The sequence below is a fragment of the Leuciscus leuciscus genome (assembly GCF_965113295.1).
Source record: "Leuciscus leuciscus genome assembly, chromosome: 1".
Classification (NCBI taxonomy): Eukaryota; Metazoa; Chordata; class Actinopteri; order Cypriniformes; family Leuciscidae; genus Leuciscus; species Leuciscus leuciscus.
This window is the reverse complement of record NC_138725.1, coordinates 15,441,809-15,464,499: the sequence shown is the minus strand read 5'-3', so window position 1 is coordinate 15,464,499 and position 22,691 is coordinate 15,441,809. Positions and strand designations below refer to the sequence as shown.

Here is a 22,691-nt window from a genome sequence, read left to right as displayed (position 1 = left end):
CATTAAAACATGTCAAAGTTATGTCGAATTTACATGAATATACATCTAGAATTAAAACATTAAAAATACTGATGAAGTGAATTATAAGAAAAAAAAAAAGATAAAATGTCCTGATACTTTTTTTTTTAAAGTGGATAGTAGGCTTATGGTGCGTTCACACCGGACGCGAATAGCGCGTCAGGCGCGAGTGATTTCAATGTTAAGTCAATGCAAAGACGCGTTACGTGCGTAAAAAATTCCTGCGGCGCGAATGAGGCTCAGAGCGCGGCGCGGTAGACGCGAATACGCCTCAATCGCGTGTCAAGTTCGCGAGAATAGCGCGAATTGAGCGTCTGGCGCGTTAAGCGCGAATGATTTTATTAGTGCTATTTGTGCATTCACGCGTTTGATGCGAATTCGCGTCTGCCGCCCGAGTTGAAAAATCTGAACTTCTGCGTCAATTCGCGCCGCGTTAACCAATCAGGAGCCTGCTTGCTGCTGTCACGTGGTGAAGTGACAGTTTACAATGTTATTTTATGTTTGGCCTCAATAAATTATTTTGTAATATGACTAAAATGCACAACAAAGCAAATCTTTCACATAAAAACTCGATTTCAATATATGAGAGATACTCATTTTGTATTGAATGCTATTTATTCCATATCTATTCTAGATTATATGAAACATTATTATTCTAATGTAAAGACAACAAACACAATTTAGTGTATTCAAACTTTTAAAAAAATCACAGGACAGGTTTCACTTTTGGAGGCTGGCTCCATTTATTATCAAAACAAAAATAAATGACAGATTAGGTGGGTGCGGGCGAGGGTGAACCTCGCGCCGGGCTGTAGAGCGCGGGCTCGACAGGCATAGACCACTCGAGGCCGAGGCCTTATACGGCCTACGCTGTCCTCGTCAGCGTCCTCACCGTTAGGTCCACCAAACCTAGCTCCTGGAGCAAATTGTGAAACTCCTGAAATCCTCCGGAGGGTCTGGTGGACCCTAGTACAGCGGCGATGTCCCCTACGCAGCTGTTTCTGCTCTCCAGAGCATATACGAGTGGTGACTCTCTCGATTAATGCTAATGCTAATGCTCGATAAACATCTAAAAAAGATGGCCGCCAAAACTTTCACCTCTGAATTCTCTAAATTTCGCTTCAAACTTTTGTTTTTACGCGCGTTAGACACGCGAATTAACACAAAGTGGTCAAGCGTCAAACTAGACGCGGCAGGCGCGAATTTGACGCGCTATTCGCGTCCGGTGTGAACGCAGCATTAAAGGGTAACTAAACCCCTGGTCAGAGCCTGACTCCACCCACTGGCAAAATTTGAAAAATTCTGGAAAAGTAGGCAGAGCCCAGTGGAGAGGGGGCGTGCATCTGAGACGTATCTCTCTGTAGGCAAGGGCGTGGTTAGCTGGTTCCCTCTGTCACCAACCACCATAACTTCCAATAGGAAAATTCAACTGCAGTAGCCAATGTTCAACCTGAAGAGGGCAGCACTCAGACGTTTTTACACCATATTTTGTAAAATTAAAACACTTTAAACACAAATGTCAAAATTACTTGAATCAATAGGCTTGTTTGAGATGAGCAAAATCTGCGCAGAATCGATCACCGGTGATCAGCGCGAGATGCATGCCGGTTAGAAATGTGGTGGTAGTGGCGCAGTGGATAAGACACATGCCTTTGGTGTGAGAGACCCGGGTTCGAATCCACTGTGAGACACCAATGTGTCCCTGAGCAAGACACTTAACCCCTAGTTGCTCCAGAGGCGTGCGACCTCTGACATATATAGCAATTGTAAGTCGCCTTGGATAAAAAGCGTCAGCTAAATGAATAAATGTAAATGTAAATGTGTCCGAGTGCGGTCCGCCTTGCTCTGATGTCATGCTGACGTATGTCAAAAATCTCTCGCGAGCGCAAGGCGCACCTGTCGGATTCTGCAGTCGAGCGCAGTTGCTCTCCACTGACTGCGCTGATCAAAAGCATGATGGGAAACGACTTGCTGACGACACAGCTTGATGTTCATTGGTTTAAACAACCGTGATGTATTGTTCTCTTTTAAAATGTTTGATTTTAAAACTCTGATATCATGTTTTATGTGTATACGTTATGTGTGAATATTCCCAAACTACCTAACAGTGCAATCACTATGGTTTATGCAATGTAATTTTTATTAAAAAAAAAAAAAAAAAAAACATGTCTGTATTAAAGAAAAAAAGACTGATAAACATGTATTTGGAATGGAATTAAATAAGTAGGCTACTTTGGGTGTCTTGTTCATTATATTTATTTTCATATAAAAGCAACAGAACTTAAATTCCATCCAATTTATTAGCAACACTGGGCACGAGCGTGAATCCCGTGAATCCCGCGATATCCGTCTTTGATCTCACCGGTGTCAGATCCACTGCGAGAAGAGAGATCTGTCCGGCTTGCCTGCGCTTTTTTCACTCCTCGTCTTACTGCAGCCGCCTACTCTCGACTACATTTCAGGCGAGGCAAGGCGCATCTCAAACAAGCCTAATGAACAGCACTAATAAAGCCCCATTCTTACAGATCATTCACTTACAAAAATTTGGTTTAGGGTTTAGTTACCCTTTAATATAAATACAATACACTAAACATGGTGTAGAAACAAAGTGTGGCCAAGTAGTATAAATCTACATTGTTTCTATTTTGTATTAAAAAAAATTTGTGGCCCCTTTAAAGGTGAACTAAGTAACTTTTTTTACCTTAACTGAACAGCTTCGGAGTCATTGGAATGGTTATATTACTTATTTCGGGTTGAATGGTGGTCGTTTCGCACCCCCCTGGTGCCCGTGAGCGGAAAATACGCACTTGCAACTTTGAGCCGGCGGGCCGCTGGCCGCCGCGTCAGGAAGTCTCGCGTGATATCAGGTCTCGCGATGTAAACAATTGCTTTACGGCCAAAAGAAATCTGCTAAAATGCTGTCATTATTGCGCTCCCTCACGCTGTCCGAACCCGAATGAAGAAGACGTTTTAACGAATGTCCCATCTGCTTTGATGTCGTTGATCTACTAGCCTCTGGTGTCTGAGAATCACCAACGAGTTTTTACAACAGTGTTGTCAAATATCTATTCCGAAGCTGTGGGGGGAGCTCTATAGAGAAACCTGCGAGCAAAAAGCGAGAATACAGCGAAGAAGTCCCGAAGCTACTGAGTGCTGCTTTAAGAAATCTCTCTCTTCTCGCGATACTATTCACTCGTTTTGGATGCGCACGCGCAACCAGAGAAGCATTTTCACTGTACAGAAGAGCTCCATGTTGCTTTGCGTGCATCGATCTGATTCACTGCTTTATACTATCGTCTTTCTTGATGTATTTGGATCACACATGTGACGAGTGAACCTCGTGGTGATTGGTAAAGGTATTCCAATTAGTTTTACCATATTTTGGTTTGTTATGGAGTAGGCTAATAGATTTAAAGGGCACCTATTACACCGTTTTAGTGTGTCTCCTTTAAAAGTTAATGAGATGCAGTTCCACGCACAGGGGGCGGAGCCTAACCAGCTCGACACTCAGAGCCAGGAAAATCTCATCTCACAGAAAGATGATAATATCAAAACAAAAACTCACAGTAACGGTGTTCGAGTCGGACAATAATGCCCACAGAGCTGGAGATTAAATGCTGAATAGAGATAGAACAGGTATGTTTATTTTAATTACGTTTGTAACTTATATGCCATCTGCTCCACTTTCATTATCATGGAACATAACGTTACACAGCGAAGTACACAAAACACTCGTTACAACTAACAGTAAACAAATATATACACACATTTTCAGTGGGTGCTTTATAAACTGGTAAACTGTATATCTGTAAAACGACTCGATGAGCTCGAACTGTCATAAAGTGCGCGCTCACTTTCATTTCTGCTGTAATCAGTAACGTTATTCCTGTCGCTCCGGAGACTGTAAGCTGGGAGTTCACGAGAGCTCACGAGAGCAGTTGTACAGATCAATCCTCGAGTAACAACGAGAGTAAATGAAGACTGCTATGTTTATTCTAACATCCGAAAAACAAAACACCTCAATCGCTTTAGGAGACGTTCTACAGCTGCTCCAGCGTTGAAACAACGGCGGACTCACCGGACTGTGTTTAGCTCACTCAGGTCTATGCTCAAACTTCAGTGTCAATCAAAAGTCGTGGGCGGGGCTTGTGCAATTCTACGTCACATTGCATAGATTTTGAGAACAGCTCGTTCTGAGACAGTGCTTATGATTTTTGGGGATTTAAAAAAAAAACACTGGTTGGATTTTTATCATTATAGGGTGGTTGTGTACACACACTGCCAGCACACATTTATGTTCAAACACCATGTAAAAGTGAATTTTGCATAATAGGTGCCCTTTAAATCTGACATATTGCGGTGCATTCCACTGTATTTCAGTGTGATTTACACATTTCATTCTGTATGACTTGTATTTTTGTGGATTTGGCATTTATCCACGGTCTAAACTTTTTGTGACATTTTATTCAACTGCATCCAAATTTACTGTAAATTGTTTTCCACAATTGCTAAGTATTTTAATTTTAATTTTAATTATTTATTTTTTTAACTAGTGAAATAAAAAAATAAATAAAAATTGTTGTGAAATCTCTTCAAACAAGTCAAGTTTTTTTAATTAGACTTTTATCTGTCTAATTGTGCTCCCATCGACCGCTGTTGGCCTACTTATTTAAAACAGCAGTCAGAATAAAACCCCAATTAGTTTGCTTCAGGTGTGTATTTCCTCCATTACACCCGGTTACAAAAAGTAGAAACAAATATTGCAAAACACACTGATTAAAAACTTGACATGATATAAGGCAAAAACATATTTTCACATATGTACACATATTTACATGAAGAACAATTTAAACTTATGTTATAAGCATTTTTAAAAAATATTTTCAAAATATATTTCAATATATTTAACAGTGTACCACATAAATGTGAATATATTACATTTCTGTATGGGTAAACTTCTGCCTAGCCCCCCTAAAATATGTGATTAACTGTACACTAATTTGTGATCGCTTCAGTCTAGAGCCCTGCACGGTCCAAACACTCCAGCCCTAACCCGGCCTTGGCCCGTGGTGTTCAAGCCCTACCCGGCCCTGGCCCGACAACGGCTGCAATTTTTCAGACCGAACCCGACCCGAGACCAACATCAGCGGCGCCGTTTCTATTATGAGCGCGCATGCTACATACACTCATTGGGAGCTGAGCCCCGCTAAAATGAAAATCCTAGAATCGCCCGTGTGAAGCTTGAGTATTATGTGTTGATGATGTTGTGTATGTGGCATTATGTGTTGAACTGAACTAACAGACGTGATCCACAGATCCAGGAGAAACTTTAGTCTGTGTGACTGCTGGATCATTATACAGAGGTACGACACGTTCATTTATACTGACAGCTTTATAACATTAAACTATCAGTCAGTCTGTAAAAGCTTCATCAATAACTGTTGATAGTTGAATACCCTTGACTTCAGTCATGTACAGTTTCTCTTCTTCCTCTCATGTTTCCTGCAGTGATTGTGATTATTGTTGAGATCGCAGTGTTTGCTGCTCCTACTGTGATTCTTCTTCAGATCATCTGTGCAAGAAGAGCTGGTGAGTTTTGAGCCGCACACAATCTGATGATTCACACTCATCTGATCTGGAACAATCTGCAATCATGATAAAAACACATACGAGAGGTCAGTCAATGCTTTTATTTTACAGGGAGGAAGGACTCGAAGCACCCAGAGGAAATAGAGATGCCGACAATATTAGAATAAAATACTGGTGAGTGTTGAGTGAATCTGCAGCAATATTTAACATGGTAAAAACTACAGAGGATTGTTCATTGTTTTATTTTCTTCTTCTCAGAAAACAGGGAAAAAACTCTGATCACAATGAAGAAATAGTGACACCAAGTTTAGATAAAATTTTCTTGTGCTTCATATATTGACTGCTTTAAATATAATATTAAATACAGTAATGGACAGACTCAGTTCATTCCTGTTTTTAGCATCTTTTTTAAAATTTTGAATGATTAATGCTAATTGTCTTAATAAAACCTCTGCAATTGTGTTTAATATGTCTCCTTTCCTGAGATGTTTGTTACAAATACGTAATGTATTGTATTATAGAATAGTAAGCGTGTCAATATTGTCAATGTGTGAAACAAGATATATGTATGTACGTGCCTGGGGAGAGGCTTGGTGTGACGCTTCAGGAACATATGGGACAGGATCTTTGACCCTAGTATCTGACAGTTTGTGTCTTTAGGTATAGAAACTTGAACAGCAATGGGTCCCTTATCTATATGGGTCAAAGAAACAGCCACTGGGAAGGAACCTTGAAACAGGGTATAAAGGCTGCCCATCTCTTCCTGTCTGTGTCTCACTCACTCCACATTGTAACTTCTGTGTGGTTGACTGGGCCTATTCTTGCAAGAATAAATACTTTTTAAAAGACTATTTGATTCAGAGTGTCTCTTATGCAGTGATGATAATTTGATAGAAGTTTTGCCACAACAGTATTAATGGGTCAAGTGTTGATGTAAAAGAAGCGTTTCAGTCGTTTCTTGAAAGTGGCTTAAGTCTCTGCAGTTCTGAGAAAATTGGTTTGTTACTGAAATGCTACTCCTGAAATGCATATATCTGCAACAGTCGGACACTAGAAGACTGAAACCAGTGTCATCTTGACCTGCTAGATACACTGTTCACAGCAAAGTCTTTGTCTGTCATCCCGAGTCCTCCAGTCGGGAATGTGGAAAAATAGGCATTTTTCATGTTTAACAGCTGTTTGCAAAAACACAGTCTGTCAAATCAGAATCATCTGTTTTTCATAGTGCCTGGATTGTTTACTTTCACAATCCGTTTTTGTTTCATGTTTAATGCTCTGTCCACGTTGTCTTGTGTTATAATGATATACAGGCTGTGCTGATGAATAATGGTCCAAGACATTAGATAAATCAGCTTTAGAAAACGCAAAAAAGGGAATCAATTTCGGTGTTCGAGCGCTATCTGAAACCCGCCTTTCTCTCTCTCTCTCTCTGCATGCGCACGCTTCGGGTGCAAGTCCTGATCTTCGCCTCTTCTGCGTTTAAAATTGTTTGAATATGTAAATTGGCCAGACAAAACATGTCCAAATTGTAAATTTTCACTCTATGATGGTTAAATTCAGCAGTTAATTTGCGAATCACATGCGTGCCGAACCATGGGCCAGCTGGTCCGTACGGATCACGGATCAACTGGGCATTTCATCACCCCAAATTACAATCTGACCCTGTCCAAAAAGATGTAGTGCTTTCTGAAATTGGGTCTGGTCGTGTTCACACCTTAAACGAACTGTACCAGAGTTCGTTTGGATCCGGACCGAGACCACCTCTTCAGCCGGGTCTCGGTATGGTTGTTCGGTCCGCACCCGAGTGCGATTGCCAGGGGCGTGTCTAGAGGGGGGGCACGGGGTGGCACCGGCCCCCCCTGGAATATGATTGGCCCCCCCTGGTGCCCCCCCTCCAATCTCATTGGGCTAGATTTACTGTCAACCTGAAAATGCCCACCGCACCATTGGACCAGAGTGCTGTCAATCACTGTTTTTAAAACAGGAGGAAAGAGACACCACGACACCCACCGCATCATTGGATCAGAGCGCTGTCAATCACTGCTTGATTTGAGACTCGCGCGAAGAGGAAGCAAGCACAGTTGCGCGTTTTTAAAACGGGAGGAGAGAGACACCACAACACGTCAGTGTTTACGTATGTACACACTAAATTATATATGACCTGGGAGTGCTCAGTGTAGAGTCACGGAGAGCCAAGTCCCTGGACATGGATGAGTTTATCAAACTATTTGGTAGCCAGCAAAAAAAAAAAAAAACCCCGCAGAATACAGCTGTTCTGAGGCAGAGCAGAGCATAATACATGTGATGATGCAGTTAACCCACAGGAACAGACACATTTCATGCTGAGAATGTTTACACACACACACACACTTAATTTTTGTGTTGAAAATAAAGTAATGTAAAAAGTAAAGTAAATAAAATAATGCTAAATTAATAAATAATGTCTGTGATTTTTATTTTGTATTTATTGGAACAGAACTGTGTTGTCTAATCCATGCAAAATACAAAAAAATAAAAATAATACCATCTATATTAGAGCACGTGGCATTGTACAAGATTTTGGAAATCGTGCTTAATATTTTCTAAACCAGTATTTATTTTCAGTTGAATTTTCTGATTGGCCCCCCCTGACTGGTTCTTGGTCCCCCCTGTGCCCCCCCATTTATAAAATCCTGGAATCGCCCCTGGCGATTGCTGTATTCACACCTGCCCAAAATATCCGCACCAAGGGGCGAAACGAACTTGGAGCGTGTAATCACGCACGCCAATGTTGAATTGGCTTGATTAAATAGTAGTACGAAGAAGACAGGCTCCCTAAGCGTGATCCCCATTCAGTCGACGTCGACGTCGAAGTCTATACTGTACATGTAGCAGGCAGTGCAAGTGACAATAACAGGAGAAGACATGACTCACCGTCTTTGTTTCACCACAGTCGCTTTACAAAAAATCCTTTTTCAAGCTGCTAAAATGAAGAAAAAACAAGGATCATGGGGCTGAACAGAGTTGGTTTGCTGGATGCGATATAAGCCATGCATTTAGTTTTCTCTGTTTGCTATTTCAAAGCCCTGTCAGGGAAGAGTTGTGGGCAACGACTCAGAGGGTAAATGAGATGATGCAGTTTAACTTGATCCGATCATCGAGATCCAAACAATGGCTTATGTAGATAATATAGTTATACAATGGACATGTCTCTTTTCAAATACAATATGAGTCCTTAAGTGTCAGTTTTATTATATGTAGGATACTATATTAAAATAGACAAATAGTATAGTGTCTCTTCTTCAATTGGACATTCATTCAGTCATGGCAACTTGACAAATATGTTGTCAATATCATTAAAATTAAGATAAATTAATGGTCTACAAGTATTTTGGAGATCACAGTTTTTGCAAACTTATTATATCGAGCTTTACATTATGAACATTATGAAACGATAATGAACTTATATGCAATTTTTTACTACAAGTCAATTTATTGAGCAATTCTCACAGTCTTTAAAGGGATTCTTCAGCATTTAGCATTAAGCTTTGTATCAGTAGAAAACCTGTAGTATTTTCAAATTACCATGCTTTCCTCACTCATATCCCTCTGAGATGAGAGATTTATGTATGTTTTGTATGGAAAAAATCCTCAGATGACGGAGGTGGCTTGGGAGTGGCCTCGTAGGGCAGCGAGCAAGTGCATTCTGGGAGTTGTTGTCTTTCATCCACATGAGCCAAAAATAAATTTTCTGGCTTTTCTCAGTCTAGAAGGCTCCAAACTCAAAAATTATTTCACATTTCTACTACATAAATGAACCATTTTAAATACACATTAATCTTTCCAGAGGTGAAGTATCCCTTTAAACTGAGATTTTAAAGGATTTGTTATCCTGTGTCTCCCTCTATTGGACAACATTAGTATTATGGCCTTCATCTCTGTCACAGAGTGTTGTGTGTTCATGCTTGACCTTATTGTGTGTGTGTGTGTGTGTGTGTGTGTGTGTGTGTGTGTGTGTGTGTGTGTGTGTGTGTGTGTGTGTGTGTGTGTGTGTGTGTGTGTGTTGTGGTGAGACCTGTGCACAGGGTGATATGGGAGTCTTGTGGCCATTAAACTAGTTTCCCTGCCATTGGTAAGCCTCGGCCTCCTTTTCATGTTTGGTTCCTTTAATGTTTGTATGTGTAATCTGCTCCTTCAGTCTTTTAATGTTTTAAGATTACTGCTTGATGATTGAAATAAAACTTTTGTATCTTTTGGTATCCACGTCTCAGGCCCTCCTTTCGATAACCACGTTCCTGTGTGTCCTTTGTAGGTGGTTAAATTCATTCATATTTATATTTCCCTGTTTAACAGGGTGGCGTAGTCAGCTATATCGTATAGAGGTTGCTTGCTCTCAAGCAACTCTCAAGAAAGAAGAGGAACTGTTTTCTGAATGTGTGAACTCACACCCATCCGCCTAAACTGGGTTCAGAGATGATCACTATTATGTTTCCTCCTAATGTATTTATATAGACAATTCGATATTTGCACATAGAGGAAAACACTCATACACGTTTGGCTGGTTCACTCACTTCTTCTCAACAGTTTTTTATTACAACCGAGAACTCCGTCAATTACATAACACTACTGCGACCTAGTGGTCACCTTCATATAGCACAACATTAGCTACATATATAACATTTCCTCCCCACTAAGATAGAATGTGCCTTTAACACAATATATATATATATATATATTCTTTAACACAACTTAAATTACACATTTTTCCGTGCACAACAATATAGATACATTTGTACAGTTTTTTTTTTTTTTTTTACATCAAAATAAAACTCAGGAGTTATCTATTTCTGTATACTTGCATGTTGAAAACAATATGACCCACAACTCAGACTGTACTACCACATTCTGTGAACTAATCACTGTTTACTCATCACGGAAACGTACTGGTGGTTTTCTGAATCTCTCAGGATAACGTTTCACAGTCTCTGTTGCCTGTGCATATTCCGTAGGGGGTAGTTCAATGGACGGGTGTGTTTTTGATGATTCGGAAATCTCAGGAATTTGATTATCATTCTTTCCATGTGGCGGTGTATTAAGGTGCAGTGTGGTGCAACTATCACTATGAGGTAGTACCACCTGCGGACTTACAGGAAGGTTCACTTCAATCTGCTGAGGCTCTGAATCTGGCCGTGTCAGCATCTGGTCCACATGGCGTTTCCAAACCCCTGGTGATCCCACCTTTACCTTGTACGACACCGGTCCTGTCTTTTCCATAACAACACCTTGTGCCCACTTTTCCTCCCCTTTCCTATAATCACGCACCAGAACTGACTCCCCAACATCAAACTGTCTGGCCCTAGAGTGGCGTTGGCGTCGCTGTTGTTGGGCATCCTGTGACTGGTGTACTGCTCCAGCAACACTGGGTTTCAGACAATCCAATCGAGAGCGCAGTCTGCGTCCGAGGAACAACATAGCCGGCGTTTCTTTCGTTGTTGCATGAGGGGTGTTTCGGTATGTCAGAAGAAACGCATCAAGTCTCTGACGCACACGTGCCATGCCTTTGGACGCTTTTAAGGCATGCTTGAACGTCTGCACAAACCGTTCGGCCAAGCCATTGGTGGCAGGATGGTATGGCGCTGAGCGGATGTGTTTGACTCCATTGGCCTTCAGAAATGCACTGAATTCTTCAGCACAGAATTGCGGTCCATTGTCGCTCACAAGGATATGTGGAACGCCATAGTGACTAAAAAGGCCCCTGAGCACTTGAATGGTCATGCTGGCCGTTGTGCTGTCCATAATATGCACCTCCGGCCACTTAGAATGTGCATCCACAACGACCAGGTACATATGTCCTTCAAATGGACCCGCAAAGTCCACATGTATCCTTTCCCATGGACTAGAGGGCCACATCCAAGGGTGTAGAGGTGCTAGCCCAGGCTCTTTTTGTACATTCTGACAGGAGTGGCAAGATTTAGCTTGGAGCTCAACTTGAGAGTCTATGCCGGGCCACCAAACATAACTACGGGCCAAGCTCTTCATCCTCACTACGCCTGGATGTGCGGAGTGAAGCTCTTCCAGAACTCGGGGGCGCAGTTTTGGTGGCACGACCACTCTCACACCCCACATGAGGCATCCCTGCTGTATTGTGAGATCAAGCTTACGCAGCAGGTAGGGTGACAGTTCTTCACCTGCGCCCTGCGCAGCTGGAAACCGACCAGTTGAAACCATCTCTAAGACACGTGACAAAGTGGGGTCAGACAAGGTGTCCCGTCTGATCTCGGTGCTACTGACTGGTAATGTGTCCAACTGCGATGTGTAGAATACCTCTACTGCGCCCAACTTCTCTTTATGAGTGTAGGAGAGTGGTAAACGTGAAAGTCCATCAGCATTTGCGTGTAATGCACCTTTCCGGTATTGAATGGTGTAATCATGCGCTGACAAAAGGAGCGACCAACGCTGCATTCGGGCTGCAGCCATTGACGGGGTACTTTTCAATGGGCTCAGGATGGAGGTCAGTGGACGATGGTCAGTGAGTAAGGTGAACTTATTACCATAGAGGTACTGGTGGAACTTGCGTACTCCGAAAACTATCGCTAGCGCCTCCTTCTCGATCTGAGCGTAGTTTTGTTCCGCCTTGCTGAGAGTTCGAGATGCATAGGCTATTGGTCTTTCCTCACCATCAGGCATGACGTGCGAGAGCACAGCTCCGACCCCATACGGCGACGCATCACAAGCGAGGCGGAGGGGCAGCTTAGGGTTGTAATGGGTCAATACTTCCTGCGATACTAGTAGCGCTTTAGATGTCTGGAACGCTGACTCACAGGCTGACGTCCACTGCCATTTCTTCCCTTTATTTAGCAGTTCATTCAGTGGTTTCATGACAGTGGCTAAGTCGGGAATGAAACGTCCGTAATAGTTTAGCATTCCAAGGAACGAACGTAGCTGACTGACATCGCCTGGCGCTGGTGCGTCCACAATAGCACGCACCTTCTCTGGTGACTTGTGGAGTCCAGCTGCGTCAATGATATGGCCCAAGTATTCCACAGACTCCTGGAAAAACAGACACTTCTCCGACTTGAGATGCAGGCCTTGTTCCTCTAGCCTGCCCAGAACTGCATCCAGAGTTTTTAGGTGAGTCTGTTCGTCAGGACCACTGATAAGGATGTCATCCAGATAACAGTGCATGTACGGCAGTCCGAGAAGCACTTGGTCCATTGCCTTCTGAAATAAGGCAGGTGATGAGGCTACTCCAAATGGTAACCGGTTGAAACGAAACAGCCCTTTTTGTGTGGAGATAGTCAACAGCTCCCTAGACTTCTCTTCTACCTCCATCTGTAGATAGGCGTTTGATAAGTCTAGTTTACTAAAGCGTTGGCCTCCTGCTAGAGAGGCAAAAAGGTCCTCAATACGTGGAATTGGATACTTATCCACGCACAGAGCTGGGTTGAGAGTGACCTTGAAATCTCCACAAAGTCTCACAGTGCCATCCTTTTTGCTGACAGGCACCACGGGCGTGGCCCAGTCACTATGCTCCACTGGTGAGATCACCCCAAGCTCAGTCAGTCGTTTTAGTTCAGCCTCAACTCGAGGTCTAAGAGCATATGGCACATTACGTGGTGGACAGAATTTGGGTACACTGTTAGGTTTAATAGTCAATGTGGCCTTAATTGACTTCATTGTGCCTAGATTTTCAGAGAACACAGATGAGTGTCTTTTTAACACTGCCTCCAAGTTATCTTTCTCACTTTGCTCAATTGCATGCACAGTCTTTAAGTCTTTCCAGTTCAGTTTAATCACTCTCAGCCACTCTCTACCAAAGAGTGTGGGTGCATCCACTTTAACTACATACAAGGGCAAATCAGCACATTGCTTATTTAACTTTACTTGCACCTTAATGACCCCTTCTGGCGCCAAAGGCTCACCAGTATATGTCTTGAGCATAACATCAGTAGGTTGCAATGGCAGTTGACCCAGCGTGCTTTTGTACTGTTCCCAAGGAATCAACGACACAGCAGCCCCAGTATCCAATTCCATCTCCATTTTCTTTCCATTTACTACAGGCAGCACTGAGATTCGTGAATATTTCCCTTTTTGCGACATGGAATACAGTCCCAACTCACAGTCAGTGTCAGATTTATTTTCCTCACTTTCATTTTCATCTCCTCTTGCATCAACATGAGAAATTCTCTTCTTTCTATCTTTTACATTGCGCTTGAATGCATTACCTTTCTGTTCAGGTTTTTCCACTTTCTGTTTCCATTCTCTGCCATGGCTGCTTTTGGCTTTGCTCTTACACATGTGCTTTGTGTGGCCTTTTTTTCCACACTGGTGACAATCACGCTCTTTGTACCAGCAGTCCTCATCAGTATGATTTATTTTCCCGCAACGGCGGCATTTATGGGAAAACACCGCGTTCACTTTAAGCGAGCCACTTAACTGCTGCACGTCGCGCGCTGCCGTCTCTGCAGATACAGCGTAATCGACTGCTTTCTGAAATGTGAGATCTTTCTCCGTTAACAGGCGCTTCTGCACAGTTTCACTTTTAAGTCCACAAACAAATCTGTCCCTAAGTGCGTCTTCCAAGTAAGCACCAAACTCGCAATGTTCCGAAAGTTTTTTTAGTACCGCAACATACTGTGCAACTGTTTCCCCTTCCCCCTGATTTCTCTTGTGAAATCGGAATCTCTCCGCGATCACGAGCGGCTTTGGAGAAAAATGAGCCTGCAACGCTCTCACAATATCATCATAATCCATATCTCCAGGCTTGTCAGGAGCAACCAGACTTCTTAGTAGTCCATATGTTTTTGATCCTAGCACACTAAGCAGCACCGGCACTTTCTTTGTGTCACTAATCTCATTAGCCAAGATGTAATGTTCGAAACGTTCAATATACGTTGCCCATTGCTCACCGGTCTCCTCAAAGGGATCCATATGTCCGATTATTCCAGCCATGATGTGTCTGCTTCTGGTGGCTTGCACTATAACGTTAGACTCTTCGGAAGCAGACCGACTCATCACTACACTAGCTCACTAGCTAGATATTTCAGCGTGGTTGTTCTTTTATGTCCAAACTTGACAAACACCGGCTGTTCATTCGCCGATGCCATGAAAAGTCTTCAAGACTACACAACTCGTCGCCAATTTATATTATGTTTCCTCCTAATGTATTTATATAGACAATTCGATATTTGCACATAGAGGAAAACACTCATACACGTTTGGCTGGTTCACTCACTTCTTCTCAACAGTTTTTTATTACAACCGAGAACTCCGTCAATTACATAACACTACTGCGACCTAGTGGTCACCTTCATATAGCACAACATTAGCTACATATATAACAATCACAGTTGTGTGTGGGTTAAACCAGTGCGGTCAAACTAACTGAGTTCTCACAGCCAGCGATGACATGCTTCTGAAAACACTAGAGCTCAAAGCCACAACACAAAGAGACTGTCACGCAGGTGTAGAAACACACATGAAGATGAAGATGAAGATGAAGATTTAATTAAACCAACAGGTAATCCAAACAGGAACAGAGTAACATGCAACACACCCACTAAAGACGACACCAGACACTGACTGAACCAGAACTGACACAACGCAACGTATTTTACGTCTTGCAAAAATGTTGCCGGAGTAAAGCAGAACATTATAATCCATGTGTAGAAACTCTTCCTGAAGACATTTAATATCTGCTTTACAGACGCTCATGAAGTGTGTGCAAATACTTTCTGTTTCACCAAACTGGAGCTGACGTTAATCATTTCAAAATACCTTAAAAACTGTTTTAGAATTAATTTTCTACAAGTTAGTCATGGATAGTGGAAACCTTTTCAGTAGCAAACTCATTTTATTGTTAATAATGCAATTATTTTATTTCTAGATTTTAACGTCATGTGGGAAACTGCTAAAATAAAGAAGTGAGACTAACAGTAATTCTCTCGTGTGCAAAAGTAGCCAATAAACTGTTCAGAGCAGATGTGTGAGAGACAGTGTGTTCACAGTATATGCACTTCTCACACGTTTCAACACTCATTTGATCAGATGACAGGAAGTTACCAACCAGAGGAGGAGCTGATGATGTTTAAAGGAGGAGCTGTAACTATATATAATGAAGAGAAAGACTGACAGAAACACAAAATGGCTGATAAGTGTGATCTGTGTCTGCTGGGACTTATCATTCTCTCTTCACTTCTCACAGGTAAAGAAATCTGTATTTTCTCTAAAGACATTTAGTGGAATTAGTCTGGAAAGAGTTCATTTGAACATGCTCAGTTTATTCTTGCACACATTCACGTTGTGATCTCAGAGTTGTGTATTGATACACACAGATCATACTGTATTATTCCTGATACTGGACATAGTGTCACTCAAACATCTGATGATGAAGAATTATCTTCATATTAAGAGTGTGTCAGTGATTTGAACAGCTCTCTGATAGAGACTAATAGTTTATTCTGGAGAGTTTGTTGTTTGTTTTAAGTCAGGACAAAGACTATGATTTAAAACTTCTGCTTTTTATGCTGGTATGTTTTATGTTTCATTTATTAATATATAATGATCACTGAGATATACTGCATTTCAGGAACCAGTGGAGTGGATCATGTGTTCATCAGTTCTGGTGGAAATGCTCGTCTGTCCTGTAATAATGCTCTTTCTGACTGCAAATCAACTACATGGACCTACTATAACAGGCATCCAGCAGCAGTTGAACTGATTGCTGGAGGGATAAAGAAGAACAACACAGAGAGACATGAGAGACTGAGTCTGGAGTCTGACTGCTCTCTGAACATCAAGAACGTCACAGAAGAAGATCATGGATCTTACACCTGCCAACAATATGTGAACGGACAGAAACAAGGAACTGATGCTGATGTTTCTCTGCATGTTCTTCATGGTAAGTTTATGATTATGTGGTCAAATTAAAATTCTCCTTTTAAACTCAGATGAGTATTGAAGAGTCTGTGATTTGTGTCTTGTGTTCAGTTTCAGTGTCTCCATCATCATCATCATCATCATCATCATCATCTTCATCCTCACAGACTGATATCAGTCCAGGCCGCTCTGTGACTCTCTCCTGTCAGTTGTATTCATATACTGGATTCTCCTGTGATTATTTGGTCAGTTCTGAGGGAGTTGAGCTGTTGTGGGTGAATCAGACTGGTGTTGATCTGAAGACAGACTCCAGATATCAGATATCATCATCATCAGATCAATATCGCTGTATCATCATCACTCTGACTACAACACTCCTGAATGAAGATGACAACAGAGAGTGGAGATGTCGGCTTACTCACAGAAATCAACTCAAGACCTCAGTCAGATACACTGTCAAGTATTCAGGTGAGAAAACAGTGTTAGAAGAGCCTCATAATGTCAGTAACACTAAGGTCTATCAGTATCACTGAACCAGAACAAACTGAGCGAACAAAAGCTTCTTTGACTCTCACAGAAGAGTAACTCAAAGCATTGCTTCAAACTAATGAACTGCAGTAGGGTTGCCAACCGTTCCGTATAATACGGAATCGTTCCGTATTTGACACATAAAAGTCTTGTTCCGTATTGAACTGATACGGAACGCACTTTGTTCCGTATTTTTGAGAATCAATTCAGTGCAAATCCATGACAGACACATAGCTTCTAATATATGTCAGACTATGAACAAAGACATTTGTAGGCTATGATAAGAAAAAAAACCGACGGTGCGGTAGATACTAATTTCTAATTTAACATCTTGGAACATCATCAGAGAATGCCCTTTTAATTGGTCGTTTCAGTCATTGTGAGTCACGTATCATAGCAACGATGAGGACAAGTGACAACAGCGGGAAATGTAAAAATGACTACCTCCGAGCAGCCGTCGAAAAAGAAAAGAGCACAAACATATAGTATTCCTTGTTGTCCGTCAGACGTCTCCAGAGGCTGATATGGTAGGCTATGTAACGTTAATCATGTGGATTTTTTAAACTCAAATATAGTTGAAAAGAAAGTGATTATATTAAAAGAGATAGTACAGGTTTAGCCTGACATTGTAAAGAAATCAAAAAAGTACACATGGAAAAAATAGCTGCACAATGTGCTTAGTCTGAAGGTTTATTTATTTCTGTGAGATTTTCCATGTGCATACATACAGGTGTTGTATGGCTAGAATGCAGTATTTGAGTGCAATATTTTAGATTTTCTTTATTAGCTGTTTTTTTATGTATTATTGTTTTGCACTGGAAAGAAAGTTAACTATAATGGAAGTATAATTATATAAATATATTTGCACTACACTTCCTTAAAATGTTGTCTAATTAAATTAAAAATAATTTTTTTTGCACTGGAAAGAACATTCTAGAAGTCTAATTCTATTGAATAAGTTCGCACAAGGCTACAGAAAACTGTTGTGTTTATTTTTCTTCAAATGCAGTCTAAGCCGATAAGTTTTGAATGTTAGGCTATATGTTGTATTTGTTTTAAGTTAAAAATAAAACGTATTATAAACTAAACAAATCCATGGTTCATTGTTGGCAAAATGATCATGATAGCCTTTATAGCCTAAATTTTCTTCTATGGGGGCATGTCACCGTGGATCTGGACCCCCATTTACATGGCTTATAAAAAGCTGGTGCGGGATTGTGCTCTTCACTTTCACTTTTAAATTAGCGCCAATTCATACTTCGCAGGGAGTTTGATTGACATGCGATCTGAGTCTGACCAATCAAAATCCACCACTTTTGTCCGACAAAGCAGTCAGGAGAGTTAGTAGATTAACCCTCTGAGGTCTGAGCTGTTTTCTGGGCCCTGGAGGTGTTCTGACATGCTCTGACATTTGTGTTTTTTTCTGTTACTTGTGACATTTTCATGGCTAAAATCTAATTACACTGTATTCAGCACAAACTCTGCTACAATAATATATCAGCAGCATGTATGTAAAAGTTTGTAGTTTTGAGATAATGACATTTATGCATGGTTTGTGAAAATACATAAAACAATTCTCACTGAAATAAGGCCATGAAACCCATACTGATTATTTCTTCACAAGACTTTTGAAAATGGTATGACGTAGCCTAGAATATTTGCTCCAAAACTATGTGAAAATCACCCTGACTGCTCATTCAGATAAGACTGTGTTTTATGTGAAACGTGTTTTGTGTGAAAAAGCATTATGCGAAAAGGCGTGATCATCTCATGAATATGTAAGCCTTCAACACCTGAGAAAGACAAAGACACTCCCCTAACTGCCCTATTAGGAGCGATCAGGCCCTGTCATTCAGAGCAACCTTGCACAAAGAATGAGGAGATTTAAAAATAATGGCTTTTAGATTGTTTGGATTTATTTACAACACAACATAATCCCAAAATACACAACAAATGACAAAAGAGCACATTGAAAACAATGATCCAAAGACAGAGACCTTTGTGCCATTCCTAAAAACATTGTACATACCTTTCATTTCCAAGGTGTTTGATTTTCACTTTACCATGCTCATATACAGAGACTCATGTGAATGTTGAAGTCAGCAGGACTCAGTTGCATCTGGTCCCTGAAAGAAAAAGAAAAAAAAAGAAAAAACTGTGAACATACTGATATCAAGAGAAACTATAGGGCTGCACGATTTTGGGAATAGATTTTAGATTTTTCTGGTTAAAATTTCTTTTTAAAATTCACAGAATACACACACACACACACACACACACACACACACACACACACACACACACACACACACACACGTTTCCAACAATATATAATGAACATCAGGTTTGTTGTGCCTTGTAGGCATAGGCTACGCAGTGCTGCATAAAATAATAATAACAATAAATTAAATCTTCCAAAAGATTTCAAGAACAACTATGCTAGAGAAAAATATATTGATTATCATATGTTACTTCAAATGTTTCCATTCGTTATGATGATATGAAATGAGATAATAGTAAAAACATAAAGCCTAATGTTTGGTGCATTTTTCCTTTCAAACGCAATCGCGCTCCAAAATATGATACATTCAAACCCACAGCGCGCTCCAAAATATGATACTCAAACCCACAGCGCGCTCCAAAATATGATACATTCAAACCCACAGCGCGCTCCAAAATATGATACATTCGATCGCGCTCCAAATATGATACATTCAAACGCCATCGCGCTCCAAAATATTAAACATTATGGTTATACATATCTATGTTTGAGCAGATATCCACAAACAGTATTTAACAGTAAACACGGGTCTAAATAGTATAATATTCACCATATATCTAGCAACAGTTCAACTGCAATGTGAAGTTTATGCAACAATACCATAAACTAATAAGTAAGAATTTCTTACCTTACATCTTTCTTGTCTTCAAATCGCGTTCTTCTTCTTCTGGGGGTAAATCCAATGTAAGCTCAGACGTGTCTTCCAAACTCGACGAAAAGCAGAGACTTGTGAAGTGTTTTGGTGTTTTGTGTTTGAGGTAACGAGGGCGTTCGCGTTCCATGTGGAGATTTGCATGTGAATCTCTTTTGCGCGAGTGGGCGTGTCGAATTAAAAAGTAATTAGCAAGCGTTTGAGATACTGGACATCCTGTTGGTTTTATACAAATTACTTAAACAGAGAATATTTGTTTTCAATTTGAATCCGATCATTTAAAAGTACACACTTAAATGTGTATAAAGGTGTATGGCTCATAAATGTGTGAGAAGTATTCGCTGAGTTTTGTTTCAGTTTATAGACGTGCTCAAGAAAAAAAAGTTCACCGCGACGGAGAGGCAGAACGCACACCCTGTTTATTTTCTTTATTTTACAAAAGCACAATGTTTTGATTTGATTGTAAGTGGACACATACAAAAGTAGAAATATCACAGATTATTTTTTTATATTTCTTTTTTCTGTATAACCATAAATGACGGAGTAATTTAAGTTTATGTTGCTGCTATGTGAAAAAAATCCAGCAAAACGCGCCGACGCGTTTCTCGACCTCAGAGGGTTAACGTCGGTGGATTTGAACTTGGCTTTAACTGAGGCAATCTGTCACGACACATTAAAGGAGAACTCCGGTGAATTTTTAAGTTAATCTTGATCGTTTTACCTTTGTGAGTACTGTCTATAGAAAAAAAAACGAACCGGATTGGTGCTTGCAACGTGGAGCTGTTACAGTTAATGCCCAGAGCTCCCATTCAGCTAAAACGGCAGTTATGGGGGCATACACCTAAAGAGTGTCTTTGTGCCTCTTAACAGACACAAAATGCAATTAAAATGTCTGTCCAACATGAACAGGGCCCTTACATGACAACAAGATGCGTTTAGCAACTTAGCCATTGTTTAAACTCACCTAAATAGTGTTTTAGACAGCTAGCTGTAGTCTCGCGCTGAAGTCCCGTGGGAACTCAGTTGTAGCCGGAAAAAGGTAAATAGTAAGTGCGCGTGATTTTTTTCTTCCCCAAACCACTTCAGCGGAAATCCCGCCCTGCAGCTGATTCTAAGGTTTTCATTGGTCATGTCAATTACAGATTGCCTACACCAAACACTGATCCCTAAACCTACCCGTCACTGTAACCTAAACCAATGAAATCAGCTGCAGGGCGGGATTTCCGCTGAAGTGGTTTGGGGGAAAAAATCGCGCACATCGCGCACATTGCTAAACGCATCTTGTTGTCATGTAAGGGCCCTGTTCATGTTGGACAGACAATTTAATTGCATTTTGTGTCTGTTAAGAGGCACAAAGACACTCTTTAGGTTTATGCCCCCATAACTGCCGTTTTAGCTGAATGGGAGCTCTGGGCATTAACTGTAACAGCTCCGCGTTGCAAGCACCAATCCGGTTCGTTTTTTTTTCTATAGACAGTACTCACAAAGGTAAAACGATAAAGATTAACTTAAAAATTCACCGGAGTTCTCCTTTAAAGAGCCACAAAACGGTAGGCCTATTTATTGTTTAATTTTCTTTGACTGACCAAATTTGAAAGTTGAGACTTTGTTTCATATTAAATATTCCCTGCTCGGTCCTGTCTGTCAGCTCGTTGTCAGTGTCCTCTATTTTTCACTGCTTGAGAACATGGGTTGAATCCGAAATCGCCCCCTAAACCCTCATTCACTAAGTTAGGCCTATTCCCTACGTTAGTCCACTAACACCGTTCACTTGAAGGAGTGAATGAAAACGAGTGAGTGAATTCGGACAGCCGTTGAGCGTACATAAGCTGTACACTCGTTAATGCAGTGCAATGTGGGATTGAATAAGTGCACTCAATAACGTCCACTATGGTTTCGGACACCACTAAAAATGGTCGTCTCCTCAAATAACGCCCTATTTTCATGCGCTTAGAGCTCATGTGAATTGCACGTATAAAATGAAGTTAACGAACAACCTCGATCCATCAGGAAATGCCACATAGGTCGCTGAACTTCACTGCGCTTCATGAAGAGTTTTTCTTTTGCGTGAAGAAGCCGTTCGCCGGAGATGTGTTAACAGATAGCGGAGTGCATTCATGATTATTAGGCTACCGGTATAATAATCCTCCTGGCGCCGGGTCTGAGTGAGTAATTTACTCTCTTACCTTTGTTCTTTGATTAACATTAATGACACTTTAAGACCAGCCGCTGCTGACAGAGACGCGATCTGACACGCATCCCATACGCTGATTTCACGCAGCCGTTATTTTGAAATCGAAAGCGAGGCTCCGGTGGGAAGAAAACCGGAAGTGTCGCCTTTAATCACAGGAGAGTCGTGAATGCGATTGCGTATCGTTGTGTTTAATGATGTTGTGTCAATTCTAAAAATGTACATACATTTCTTTCATACTTTAGACTATATACAGTGAAATTAATTTATAAATAAAATATTTTTTTTATATATAATTCAGAATGTAAAAAAAGAAGCAGGAATGAACTATATACATATCCTATATTGGATATTAACATCCAATAGTGTAAATCGCGGCAGCAGCTTCAGGTTGGTAATCCAAGGCATTGTTGTTTACCGTTACTTCCGGGGTTCTTCCCACCGGAGCCTCACTTTCGATTTCAAAATGGCGGCTGCGTGAAATCAGCGTATTCCCTCACAAATCTCTACGTTAATTTAAGACTTTATTTAAATCATTTACAGTGTAAATTGCAGGTTACATTTTTCACGAAGAT

At 40.9% G+C, this 22,691-nt stretch overlaps 1 protein-coding gene and 1 long non-coding RNA gene across 4 annotated transcripts in view; one reads left to right on the top strand and one right to left on the bottom strand.

Moving 5' to 3' along the window:
• The window catches only part of LOC309501403 (uncharacterized protein), a 52,358-nt gene that overhangs the window by 16,200 nt on the left and 13,467 nt on the right, over nucleotides 1-22,691 (top strand). Inside the window, exons 5-8 of one of the 3 annotated variants that reach the window (XM_082173484.1) lie at nucleotides 5,334-5,381; nucleotides 5,527-5,607; nucleotides 5,719-5,781; nucleotides 5,866-6,456. The exons of the other annotated variants lie outside the window; for them this stretch is intronic. Coding sequence (XP_082029610.1) covers nucleotides 5,334-5,381; nucleotides 5,527-5,607; nucleotides 5,719-5,774 — 185 coding nt within the window. The 3' untranslated portion in view covers nucleotides 5,775-5,781; nucleotides 5,866-6,456. Of the gene's footprint in view, nucleotides 1-5,333; nucleotides 5,382-5,526; nucleotides 5,608-5,718; nucleotides 5,782-5,865; nucleotides 6,457-22,691 lie in introns of those variants that run through there. 3 annotated transcript variants of the gene reach the window in all.
• On the bottom strand, nucleotides 741-21,455 carry LOC309503936. Its single transcript, XR_014207946.1, has 2 exons — nucleotides 21,285-21,455; nucleotides 741-1,268 (listed from the first exon to the last, which is right to left on the bottom strand). It is a non-coding gene; the product is annotated as an uncharacterized lncRNA (long non-coding RNA).